The sequence below is a fragment of the Bison bison genome, unplaced genomic scaffold (genome assembly GCF_000754665.1).
Source record: "Bison bison bison isolate TAMUID 2011002044 unplaced genomic scaffold, Bison_UMD1.0 scf7180017864239, whole genome shotgun sequence".
Lineage (NCBI taxonomy): Eukaryota > Metazoa > Chordata > Mammalia > Artiodactyla > Bovidae > Bison > Bison bison.
In genome coordinates, this window is record NW_011494811.1 from 7005352 (window position 1) to 7019090 (window position 13739).

The window sequence follows — 13739 nt, forward strand, 5'->3', positions numbered from 1 at the left end:
TTTAAATAAGGCGAATTTCTTAAATGAAGACACCAGCTGGGCCAGTGAGGGGCAGTCACTCTAATTAGACACAGGAAAGGCTGCGGGGTGGCAGAAGGGCCAGAACTGTGAATTCCCCTCCTACGCATGAATCACACAAATGACCATAAAAGGCAAATCATAACTCAGAAGACAGGCAGGCTGAAGGCACCAGCAATGCTTTGCTAGCTGCTTTTGAATTACTTCATTTGGGGGCTGAAAAGTGACCCTGCACTGTCTGACAATTTAAAAGCCTCCAAAAAAGGCAGAGAACTTGAATCAACGGTGATAGCCGCTGACCTTACCGTCTCACATGGTGCCCGCACCTCTCTCAAGACCACCCCAAACTGGCGCCAGAGATGCTTCTCGATGGTAAATGATACGAACATGAGAAGCTCTACACTCACAATTCTTTGAGCTCCTGCTTACTGCTATAAACCATATCAGTTTATGAAAACCTTGCTTAGAAAAATAACCAGGGTGCTGATCCCATCTTGGCCCTTGACTATGAATTTAAATCTGCAGAGAAAAAAGCATTTGAGAAAATCCCCCTACTTGCCTCTGATTTGAATGGCATTTACAAATCAACCGGTCAATGCAGGGAAGACAAGGAAACTTCCACTAGATTAGTGCATGGTTCCTTATTTCTTTGTAGTGGGGGGTATCCTACAAATCATAGCTTCCCTCTTTAGCAACAACCCTGGCCTCTACGCTCTGAATGCCAGTAGCACTCCCCACCTCCAGTTGTAACAATCAAAAATAAATGTCTCTAGACATTCCCAAATATCCTAGGATGGGGGAACTGCTTCTGGTTGAGAATCAACCACTGGTCTAGGGGAGTGGTTTTACCGGTAGCCTATGTAGGCAACTGTTTTATGAGGCATTTCTTCCCTGTTTCATTTAGTGCAGTTGTTCAGCACACTATGGGCCCCTTGCTCCCAGGAACAGCCCTGGGTCATATGACAACCCACTCATTTCCAGATATGCCAGGCTGAGAAATGCTGACTTGGAATGTGGTGCATCCTAGGGCAAGCAATGAGAAGTGACTGAAGTTACCTCCTCTATGTAGGCCTTGGGAAGCGGAAGTCCAGCAGTAACCTGGAAGATAAAGCAGCAAAGTCAGAGGCATTTTTACTTACAGTAAAATTTTAGCTTCTAACAGTGCTTTGCCATCTGTTCAAAGCCAGAAACTGCATCCTTGGGGCAGGGGGCTGGGGGGTGGGGTGGAGGATATACAGCAGTAGAAAGCTGTTTCCTGCCTTAAGGATTTAGAGCAAATGACCAAAACTACGGCACAGAACAAAAGTCACTGCTGTGAGCAGGGTGGGAGACCTTCATGAACTGAATTAAAGACAGAAGGGACGAATCTATGAAGGCGGGTGGGGGAAGCAATGTGTTTCCCTGCGAAGCACACAGCAGTGGGGGTGGAAGTAGGGCTGAGTATAGGGAAAAAGGCAGCTGTCAGCCCTGCAAGAGCCACCCTGAGACGTCCGCTGTGGAGTCTGAGATGCGCCCAGCAATGTATTCATGAGCCGGTCCACCAAGCCAGCCCACACCTTGTGGAATGGTGCGTGGGGGCTGAACTGGGGCACGTGAGCAGTACAAACAAGAGGGAAACAACACACAAAGATTTTCTTCCTCTACGGTTACAGAGGTACCTGGTGGGGCCTACTGTATGCACAGGGAAGTGCGTGAGGGTGCAGGCGCCGGTCCCAGGGACCCGGCTGGGCAACAGACTAACAAACCTTCCGAGTGCTCTGCTCCCTTTCCTCAGAGACACCACGGTGCTCCACCTCCAAAAGGGGCCTCAGAGAAGTGGGGCAGGAAGCTGGGACCTGATCCCACTCTCCGGGCCTCACATGGCTCCAGGAGGTACAGGAGCAGCGGGCCAGCCTCCCAACAGAGCTGTGTGAAAAGCTCTCCTCTCAGTGCGGCCAGGTGACACGCTCACGTGATTCCTCAGACCATGAGATCAGGAGGAAGGGAGGCACAAGGGCGTGAGGATGAGTGAGAGGATGGAGGAGGAGAAACGCTGGTTATGATAAGGAAGAGAAAGGGAGTCCATCCTGCAGCCCAGCAGAAAGGGACGTCCTGGGTTAGGAGGGCCACAGGACGAGGAGGACCAGAGAGGTGTGCTGGGCTGTGGCGGCGGTGGTTCTCCCCTTAGTGGGGACCTAAACCTTTCCTGGGGTCCAAGAGGTCAGGACTACTTCCATAACCCTAAGATATTATGGCTCTTTTCACTCTCATTCCCTCAGGAAGTCTACAATGGATTTGCCCACAGATTATGTGACATCACAACAGATCAAATGCTGAAGATGAGAATCCAGCAGTCTTTGATTAAGCCAGACACTGAAGAGATCTGAAAAACATACAATGCCCAAATGTTGTTTTGGAAAATAGTCACTTAAAAAAACTGTTTATATAAGCATTTAATTATGTTAATATTTATGCTAAAATTTAATTCCTACTTTGGTAAATATCAGTATACACAACTCACCTAAACAAAAGTTCTTTTAGGCCTTTAATAATTTTAAGTGTGTCAGGAAGGTCTGAGGCCAACATTCTTGAGAACTGCTCTATCAGGAAAAGCCCTGATCACTACACTAAGAAAACAGTGATTTTCTTCTGCAGATGAGGGAGGTCTGACTGCTCAAGCTACAAGACTAGCTCCCAGAGGATAGGAATTTAATACTTCATCAACTAATTCCTGAAAGAGAGAGCCGTATCTTCACATGTACACGCTGAATAAAAGGTTACAACAGTGACAGTGTTCGTCACTCAGTCGTGTCCGACTCTTTGCCGCCCCAGACTGTAGCCCACCAGGCTCCTCTGTCCATGGGATTCTCCAGGCAAGAATACTGGAATGGGCTGCCATTCCCTTCTCCAGGGGATCTTCCCGATCCAGGGATCAAACTGGGTCTCCTGTATTACAGGTGGATTCTTTACCGTCTGAGCCACTTGGGAAACCCAACAATAGAGCAAAAAGTACAATTTCTAAGCAGTGTGAAGAGAGGAAAACACAGTTTCAGGATAGAGCTGAAGGAAAACCGTGATCACCTGTTTCCCCCATCACTGGAGGCAGTCCCAGCATACCTACCCCTCTTCTCTTCCTCTCCCCAGCCCAGGCTGTTATCAGTCCTGCCTGGCACGCTGACCTCTATCTCAAGCTAAATGGGTTGGCTGGCTGGCTGCCAGCAGCACCATTAGAGGGAATGGGACTCAGATGTAAAAAGAACAGTCCGAACAGAAAGGAGTTTTTCGGTAAATATAGCCAAGCACATGTCCTTGGAGGGGTTTGGATATCATCAGGTGTTTTCCTCAGAAAGGTAGGCCACGAGGCCAAACTTGGCCCTCTCCAAGAGCAGGGACTACCTGTGAGTGATGAGACGGCCAGCACAAGAGCCATGTGGACGTGCCCTGCTTTGGTACCCTAATAATCTTAAGGATAAGAGCAGCTTAATGAAGAAACAGGCAGGAGTCATCAGCTTCCTTTTAGCCTTCAGAACATGTCTGAGAATCAGACCCTTCCAATCCCTGATTCTCACCGTGGGGCCACCTCCGTGCATTTTCAGAGCCCTGACAGTGGCGACAAGCACCACCACGTGCGGGCGGAGACCAGAATACCGGCATTTGATGTTAAAGAACTTTTCCATTCCAATGTCTGCTCCGAATCCTGCTTCAGTCACTGTAAGGACAAAAGCAACTGTAAAAATGCTACCCCAACTCCTTTGATGCTGAAAGAAAAATGGTCTATCACTGATTTTGCAAAAGTACTTGCCTACAAACCCTTTGGGACCGACAAGCTTGAGTGCAATCCTGTCTGCAATGATGGAGGAATTCCCGTGTGCGATGTTGGCAAACGGCCCAGCGTGAACAAACACTGGAGTGCCCTGTGGAAAGCAAGACATCATGAGCAAAGCTGCCAATCCTGCTTCAAAAGGGACCATTCGGTCAAGGGGAACCAAAATTAGTTGGCATCCAAAAGAAAAAGGGCAAGTATGAAGCCACCTCTTTTATATTTCAGTGAACTCCCAGTCATAACTGTGAGAAGAATGGGAATAAAGAGATGATCAGGAAAAGAAGTATCTCCCTAAGGACACTGTGCTTTCTAACCAGTCCAGGACGGCGGGAGTCACTCTGCTCACCTCTAATGTCTGCATGAGATTGGGCTTGATGGCGTCTTTCATAAGGACCGTCAATGCTCCACTCACTCCCTACAAAACAAAAGCACAAACGGTTAATTCCCACCAGGAAAAAACCCTCCCTTTTGAAGCCAAAATTCAACATTCTTAGGTTTTCCATTTTTGGCCATCTTGGACTAATGAATATTTTTACCTAAACTAGACCAGTCATTCATGTACTTATAAAGCTACCAAATACCTTAAAGAAGAATAGAGAATGAAAATGACATTCACATGTAAGTTCTGGAAAAATGTGTAACCCTGGAAACAAGCATCTCAGTGAAGCTCTGGTTACTGATCCATGTGGGGAATCCATTTTAGACAGCATGAAGACACTAGTTCCTAGAATACTGAAGTATAGGTAATTCTGTGGTGTCTGGACTGAAATGGCTATAAACCAAATTTAACATGTGTGTCTTGGGGCCTCTCCAAATTTAACCTGGGGCTTCTCCTGTGGCTCAGTGGTAAAAAAAAAAAAAAAAAATCTACCTGCAATGCTGGAGCTGCAGGAGACACAGGTTTGATCCCTGGGTTGGGAAGGTACCCTGGAGAAGGGAATGGTAACCCACTCCAGTATTCTTGCCTGGAGAATCCCATGGACAGAGGAGTCTGATGGGCTACAGCCCATAGGGTTGCAAAGAGTTGGACACGACTGAAGCGACTTAACATGCATGCACGTCCCGTACCTTAAACTGAAATTTACCCAGGAGTTCAACATCAGCTCTCATATATCAGGACCCTCTTTTAAGCCATCCAACCACGGATGAACAAACTGGTATCAATGTAAGATAAAGGTATAGATTTCAATTTCCATGAGTTTCTAGGTTTCTGGTTTGGTGTAAAAATTTAAAGCAATTTTTGTTTTTACATACAGAAACTGTGAAAATAAAAAATTAGTATTTCCCCCCCTTTCTGAATTCATCTGACATACCACTAATTGTAGACCAACCATTTTGGTGTGTGTCAACACAAACAGGCTTTTTAAAAATTAATCTAGAGATTATCTCATTTCAAACTTCATATTACCATGTAGACAGTTCAGAAATAATCCTGACCTGGACAACTAGCCAAGTAAGATCATTAGAAGACCTGGTTGAGCTGTTTCTAATATGATCATCAGTGTGGATATGGGGCCAATGAGCCTCATGATGAGAGGTCTCTGCGCAAGGAGGCCTGTTGCGGGGAGGGGCCGGGGTGGGACGCTAAGCTCAGTTCTAAGGGACTTAGACTTGGGACTCTTGATGCTCTCTGAAACTGAAGTCAGACACCCTCTCTTGGAAATATTCACAGGTTGAATATAAATGCTCAAACCATCTGAAAACTGTGGTCTGTTACTGGAGCATACTGCCTGTCACTTTCTGTGGAAGTGTTTTTTATAAATTTCATATTTATTTACCAAGTAAAAAGATCATATGACTTCATTAGTTAACTGCAGTATCTTAACTCCACCATAGTTTGTGTTACCGGTAGCTGCTGAGAGAGGCTGGGAATACAGACACAGAGGAATCACCCCGGGACCCACCAGATCCTCAGTACTGATGGGCTCCCCTTTCTTGCTGGACGCCACCACCATTTTGCCCAGTCTCTCTCTCATGTCTTCTAGAGAACTGGTGAGAGCCAGGACAGCCATGATTTCACTGGCCACGGAGATATCAAACTGGGCCTGTTGGCAGGGAAAAGACGCAATAAGGAAAACTGTGTTAAACCTACAAGTGTGGATTCTCTTTACATCCTAGGCTTAAACAAATAACTTAAAAGGACAGAATAAAAGAACAGTACACGAAGAACTTAATGAAAATAAATAATCCCCTAAGAGCAAACAAGTTTGTAATTAAATATTCCAAGACTTTGAATAGACAGTTTTTAGAAATAAAAGTCCCAGAAGGACCAACAATCCTTCTGGAGGCAGCTTGTGGTTCTGTGATTACGGTTTCCCTAACATACAGGGACTGACACGGAAGCTCTCACACTAAAGAAACATACTGCAAGACGGCCACAAAAAAGAAGCCATTTTAATCAATTTGTGTGCAAGGATATTCACTGGGGGCTCTCCACCTCTAGGAGAAAATGTTGGGGGAAAATACATAGGTGACACATGGGGTTTACTGCAAAAGCTGTCAAGAGCGCTCAATGCCACACACCTACTCGCTCCCACTTTAAAAGGAAGAAGGCGGAACAACACCCGGCAGAATCAATCGATCGGGAAAGGACGGAGGAGGAGAGAAGCAGCAAGGATCCAGTCCCCATGAACTAATCTACTTAGAAAGGAACACTTACCGTCCGTGAGTGCCCCTTCTCCGTTGGAGCCTGTCCAATTGTGATCTTCCTCAGGAATCTATCGTTGGTATCCAGCACTACAGGAGAAAGGGAAGACGCAGAAGATACGGTAGACACAGCAGAAAGGAAAAAGGACCACAGAGTTAAAGGAACTTGCAGAATTGTAAAGCAACAAGTCTAACTTAATGACTATTTGATTTCAAATTTTATGGTAAAGCTAGAATATGGGTTCAAGTTTAGAAATGATGTTCACATACTGTTAATGTGCAGGAATCAAGGACAGGATTGTAGAGTGGCTTTGTTTATGCTTTCTACAGAATTCAAACAATTATTAATAACTAGAAATCTGGACTCTGTTTCAAAGCATATTCCAAATTCCACAGAAAACAGAGTAGGTCACACTGTTTCAAAAGGCCAAGGTTTGTGCTGTTCCATGGGATGACTCACTGATTTTACACAACCCTGAGAACCACAGGGGCCATAAACACAGGGCAAGGGCAAGGCCTTTTGAAGCAGGCTGGGTGACAGACCAGCTCTTTCCTTAGTATGTGCAGATGGAATAGTTTCCATTCTGATGGCACAACATCGATCCAATTGCATACCCTTGGAAAACACGGCTTAGATCAATCTGCTAACTACTCTTAATCCCACCGCCTAGGTCTAACTATGGTGAACATTTTAATATATTCCCAATTTTTGTGGACTTCTCTGGTGGCTCAGACGGTAAAGCATCTGTCTATAATGCAGGAGACCCGGGTTCGAGCCCTGGGTTGGGAAGATCCCCTGGAGAAGGAAATGGCAATCCACTCCAGTACTATTGCCTGGAAGATCCCATGGACAGAGGAACCTGGTAGGCTACAGTCTATGGGGTCGAAAAGAGTCGGACACGACTGAGCGACTTCACTTTTCACTTTCACTTTGTTTTTTGTATGACATGCCAAAAATAGCAACAAAACACAAAACGAACAACAGTGGCAAACCCGTTCACACTTTTAGGGTGCATCAAAGAGGAGAGGCTTTTTTAAGGTACTGGATAACATGCTAAATTTTTTCCCATAATACCATATTTAAACACTAAGAGCAGCGTCTTGTACAGCACTTGGAGACACACATACAACCCCATTTTGACAGTGAAGGATGTAATGAGTTGTTGGAGTTTATCCTTTTTTTTTTATAAATAGTGTCAAGTTCCTTGTATCTAATTTCTGTGTATAAAACAGCCAATGGGTATGATCTATTTTTTCCCTTGTCTACTTCTACCTTCTCAGAAAGCATGAAATTACATATAAAGCAAAGGAAAAGTGAAGGAGATACCAAATTTTCAAACTGGATCTTTACTCCTCACAAAGTATTATACCATAGGGTTAAAGCTACTGAAACAAAGGAAGAGAAATATCAGTGTAGATTAGATGCTAAGAGAGTTACCTTAAAAATGCCATTAGCTAGCACAGTTATTGGGCCAATCACAATCACAAAAACAGTCAATAAATTACTTGTTAGCTGCATTCTGTGCACCTGGATAAAAATTCCTTCTCAGTAATGATAGAGTTTGCATGGATGCACTGTTGGTACAAAATAAAAAACTAAGCCATGCTGGCTGATATAAAGAAAGGCAACATATGGCAGGGAAACCAGGCAACTCACTCTTCAACTTGCTAAATGTTTAGACCTACAAGGCTACCTATTTTGTTAAAAGAGAGTTTAACAAAATGAGGCAAAAATGAGTAGGCAAGCTCCAGAGCTACAAGAAAAATCAAGTCACTTATGCCAGACAAGAATTCTAAGAATAAAGGGCAACATGATTCAAGAAGTGATTAAACATTACTTCTGTACTTCATGACACCAAAACTTGCCGTATAAAATGGAACTTGCAAAAATGTTACTTCTGGTTTGTGCATGAACTTCCTTAAAACCATCCTCACACCAATGAACACTGCAAAGCCAGCAAAATGTCCAACTGACCAAACAAAAGCAGGTTTGATTACAGCTAATAAGGAGAGAGACTGGTAGAGGTGGCCAGGAAAAGGAGTAAGTTGCCATCTTGGTCAGCCCTTAACCATGAACACAAGAATACCCAAGCTCTGGACCTCCTGTTTTACCACCTTTTAGGGAGGGCATGGGGTGTGCGGCATAACTGAACCCATGGGGCGTACGCCCTGCTCTGGTACCTCTTTGCCAAGTGATAGTTTCTGGATCAATGTCCAATCTTGCAAATCTGTTTATCTCTTCATCTGTCAGTGTGGCAGGGTCAGTCTTTTCAATGCCTAGTCTCTGAAGAGATAAAAAAATTAAAACAAAAATAAGACAAAACAAACAAAGCAAATAAATTTTAAAAAAGATTTTTATCCTTCGCTCCAGATAGGGTCCCCTCTAGGAAATATGAAAGTGAAAATGAAAGTGAAAGTGAAGTTGTGTCCGACTCTTTGCGACCCCATGGGCAGCAGCCTGCACCAGGCTCCTCCGTCCATGGGATTTTCTAGGCAAGAGTACTGGAGTGGGTTGCCATTTCCTTCTCCAGGGAATCTTCCCGACCCAGGGATTGAACCCAGGTCTCCCGCATTGTAGACAGACGCTTTACCATCTGAACCACCAGGGAAGTCTTAAATATAAACCATATATTTTAGGTTATAAGTCTAGGAAATATAAACCATGTTAAATTCAGAAGGGCAAATTATGATCCCTTTAGCTAAATCTTTATTAATACCACTCACACATGTACCAAGGCATGAGTAACACATTTGTCCCTATTACTGAACACCAGAGGCATTTCCCTAAACCAAAGCCTTATGTAAGCACAGTGACCAAAACATGTCATACTAATTCACCATATGCAAACATATTGAAAGGAAAAGAAGTGCAAAGCTTTTTCAATCAAACAACTGAGAAGTCCAAGTCAAATGCAAAACCAGAAATGGCCAAAACAAGTAGCAATCAATAAAAATCAATGGAAATCACTTTTAATGTTTTTTAAAAAAAATAATATGCTAATCTTTTGAAATATATAAAGGGATAGTCTTTTCAATGCAGAGGAAAAGAAAAAACATCGCTCTAGCACAGTACATGCTTTTGAAGTAGTCCTATTGTTTACTGCCTTCTTACTGTTTCAAAAGGCACAAGAAAGCTTTGTCTCTTCCTCCTCATGGAAGTTGGAAATTTGTCTATTTACAATGTGTACCGTGGTCACATCCTGAAATGGAAAATTCCTTTAAAACATACCCTCCTTTTCTCATAACTCTTAGTAGAGCTGAGTGGCCCCAGCAAGCCCTACTCTTCCCGTAGTTTCCTTCCTATGCCAATAGGACTTTGTTTTCAAACCTCAGGTGTGTTTTCAGAGTTGGTGCTCACGGGCTTGTCAAACAGCCTCACAAGCCTGGAACGTGCTATTGTTCACAGAGGTCAGCAAAACCCTCAGTTGCTAAGTTGTGAATCTGTGGTTGATCATCCACTCTTTTTTACTTCTTTGGTTGCACTGGGTCTTGGCTGCGGCATGCGGGACCTTTGATCTTCATTGCGGCATCTTTAGTTGTAGTATGCAAACTCTTGGTTGCAGCACGTGGGATCTAGTTCCCTGAGCAGGCATCGAACCCAGACCCCCTGCCTTGGAAGTATGGAGTCTTAGCCACTGGACCACCAGGGAAGTCCTGACAACCCACTCTTGACTAAGCCAGGGGGTTAGACTGAGAAAACAAAGTTCAAGAGAGAAAGTTTGGGAACCAGGAAACAGGGGACCAATGTTCTCGTTCTAACCTGTCGAGGGGTTCTGTGGCCACGGACAAATCCCTCGTTTTCAAACCCTAGAGCTTTTTAAAGGATCATTTAAACACTGAGTCCAACCCCTCCCCACACATTGACAGAAAGTTCTACCAACAAAGGTTAAGATCAGTTGCCTGCTCCTTCCACCATACTTGCAGAACACAATTCTCTGACATAACAAGGTAGGAGCTGACTTATTTTCTGCATAGTGTTTTTTGGGAGGTGTGAAAACAAGAGAAGCTAAGCAATATCAAACTGTGTGAAAGTCAGTTTTTCTCATGTCTAGAGAAAAATGCATATGCATCAATGTGACAGCACTGTACAGTAAGTAGGGCAAAATGCAAACAATGACTGCATCTGGGTACAAGGGAGCTTGTGTACTACTCTTACAGCATCAAAATATAAGTTGCAAAAAATTAAAAATAAGGTGAGTGTAACTAATATTGGTAACAAGGCAGCACATACCATTTACTGAATGCTTACATGTGCCAGGCAGTCTAATATTTATAGATGTACAATATTTCTTGCATATGTAAAAGTAACACAGGAATATACTTTTGAGTTTTATTTTTAAAATTCCCTTGTGCTACCCCTTTATAGTCACACTGTCCCTGACCCGTAACTGCTGGCACCCACTGACCTGTTCTTCATCACTATAGCTCTGTCTTTTGAGATTGTCATATAAATAAATGCAAGCATACGGTATGCAACCGTTTGAGACATTTTCTTCCACAAAAACATAATGCCCTTGGGATTCATTCAAGTTGTTGTATCAGTTCATTCATTCATTCATGGTACGGATGTACCAGTTTGTTTATCCATTCATTCACTGAAGGCCATTTGGATTGTTTCTAGATTTTGCAGAGTATTAATAGAGCTGCCCCAAAAATTCATGTTTTTATATGATACACATAAAAGTTTGCATTTCTCTTGGGGAAATACCTAGAGGTAGAATTTCTGGGTCATACAGTACAGTGTATGTTTAATAACTATATATTTGCATTAGAGATTCAAATAAAATACAGAAGTAATAACCTTGCTAAGCTCCCAATGCTGGGATGAGCAAGTACTGAAACTCCAGAAACTGCCATGCTGGCATCCTGACTCCTACACCCATGCTGTAAAGGAAGTGTCATTCTTTTTCTTAGCTGAGGGCAGGTTGTCATATTTCTGCTTTTTTCACTAAAAACTCACAGACAAATGAGAAACAACCTCTGCCACCAATCTCCGCTGTGTATATCATGACCTTATGATTACTAAATCAACCTGTCCAAAATAGGCTACTCTAAGGAGATTATCAATCACCTAATTTCACATAATAACAAAAAAGAACAAGGAAAAGGCTTACCCGCAACCTCCGGATTTGGACATTGGAGAACTTTCTCACTCCATTTACTGATGGCACCAAACGATTAAAAAGAGCCTTAAAGAAAAGGAGCGCAAGAGTTTTTAAGTGAAAAGAACCTCACTGCCTGGCTACCTGCATTATCAGCACCCATTGGGCCAACATTAATTCAAACCTTCTGAAAGTGCCTGTGGGGTCTGAGCAGCCTACCTTGTCTGTCTGGGTCTCTTCATGGAACATACGGGCATCGATGGCTGCGGCCACAAGGTTATTAGCTGCAGTGATGGCATGGATGTCACCAGTGAGGTGGAGATTAAACTACAATAGGGTGGAAGCCACATCAGTCTTAAAACTTCTTTGTATCTTTCCAACAGTCAACCTATCATGACCAAACCTATCCCTATGGTAAAGCCAATGGAAAACTGACGGGAGCACAGCTAGTGGACAAACACCCAACAGCCCTTGAGAACAATGCCCATCTGTCCTCAGAAGGAACTGGGACCTTCCCTAAGAGACCTGGCTAGTAACCACCAATGCCACACCACTGGGATCAATAGCGACACTGGATTAGAAAGGACACACTCATGAGCTTTCAGCAGTGAGCAAGGAGTACACTGGAGCTCCATTCCTGTATGCTGCTCCCACTTCTGTGGTTAGTACTTGGAATTCACTGCATGTTGGTTTTCCCCTCTCTTGTGCCACATCTGATCGCTTGCTTAATGTGATTTCCACTGAAAGCCAGGCTTTGAAGTCCTTGTCATATCAAAAAAGTAAGATGTTTAGAAGTTTACAAATTAAGATGTTTTTCTTCTAAGTATTGCTTCTGCTGAGCAAACGAGTCGTTTGTCTACTAAGATCTCTGTGACAGACTTCATTTCCAGGAAGGAAAATCTATAATAAAAGATCTGATTCAGCCAAATCCTGGACTGCGTTACCTCTTCCATAGGAATGACCTGAGAGTAGCCACCGCCTGCAGCGCCACCTAGAGGACAGGTCAAGGGTGAGGACTCAGGTTAAGCACACTTCTTCATAACTTGAAAATCAAATGAAAGCAAATTGGTTTTTGTAACTGCCTCACGTATTATTTACTTTTTACAAATATTTGGACAGATTTGAATAAGTGATTCTTAATTTTCTTTACCAAGTATTATTTGTTTACTTTTTACAAACATTTGGACAGATCTGAACAAGTGCTTCTTAATTTTCTTTACCAGACTAAACCACTCGCTCTTGTTCATGCTGAATAGTCTCTCAACTGAAATGTGACTCTAACTGACAAAACCATGAACACATACATACCTACTCATTATCTTTAAAAACAGGTTCCCCGTGATTCCTAACATTTGTTAAAAAACCCAGCCGACGGTTACATAAAGACAAACCTGTTCAATTTCCTACCCTCATAACTGCTATTCTGGCATTTTAAAAAAAGGAATATTTAAAATACACACACCAACATAAACACAGAGACTGCAATTCTTCCTAAATAGGACACATATGGTGGAAAACAGCTTAAGTGCTAGATTTTTGCTGGCCCATACTGGGTTCAATAAACAGGAAAAGGCTCATTCTGAGCTAAAAGGGAGTTGTTAAGACAAGCTCAAAAGCAGAACTAAGTCAACGGGCTTATAGCTAAACAACAGGCTGAAGAATGGTAATGAGAGTAAGGAGAATATATGATACCCTATCACCAAGCGAATGATGAAGCTAACTCTGAGCTAACCCATTATAGTTAATAAAAATATAATTTTAATTTTAATTACGAAAAGATGTTTGGAGTATTGCTGCTACCAAAAACTGAAAGTAAAATACAGTTACTGATGTTGTGTTTTCATCTCATCAGAAGAAACACTGTGTTGATGGTATTATCTTAGACCTTGAGATAGACGCGGGGGCTCTCCCTGGGACTCGATAGTGCCTTGACCAAGCTCCTCTGAATTCCAGCTGTTACTGTTGTAAGTGGTGATAAAACTATCTTAGAAGAAATAGGCATAAACCGCTTAGCAAAAAACCTGGCGTGGAGCCTAATACTCAACAAGTGTAGGCTTTTCTTATTCTCTCAGTGTGGAACATCTGTGGGGTTTGTCTTTGTCTCTAGAAAAGTCAGCATGGTGATCAGCAGTTGGGACTGTGTGCTCAGTTGCGTCCGACTCTTTGCGGCC

The 13739-nt window shown here is 43.1% G+C and overlaps 1 protein-coding gene across 1 annotated transcript in view; it reads right to left on the minus strand.

Annotated features, from left to right (window-relative positions):
* MTHFD1 (methylenetetrahydrofolate dehydrogenase (NADP+ dependent) 1, methenyltetrahydrofolate cyclohydrolase, formyltetrahydrofolate synthetase) overlaps nt 1–13739 on the minus strand; it is a 60693-nt gene that overhangs the window by 10948 nt on the left and 36006 nt on the right. Inside the window, exons 13-22 of the mRNA XM_010846796.1 lie at nt 12513–12559; nt 11788–11895; nt 11581–11655; nt 8648–8750; nt 6480–6556; nt 5725–5865; nt 4167–4235; nt 3800–3911; nt 3567–3706; nt 1075–1116 (exon numbers count right to left, since the gene is read on the minus strand). Of these exons, the coding sequence (XP_010845098.1) occupies nt 1075–1116; nt 3567–3706; nt 3800–3911; nt 4167–4235; nt 5725–5865; nt 6480–6556; nt 8648–8750; nt 11581–11655; nt 11788–11895; nt 12513–12559 (914 nt within the window). The remainder of the gene's footprint in view (nt 1–1074; nt 1117–3566; nt 3707–3799; nt 3912–4166; nt 4236–5724; nt 5866–6479; nt 6557–8647; nt 8751–11580; nt 11656–11787; nt 11896–12512; nt 12560–13739) is intronic.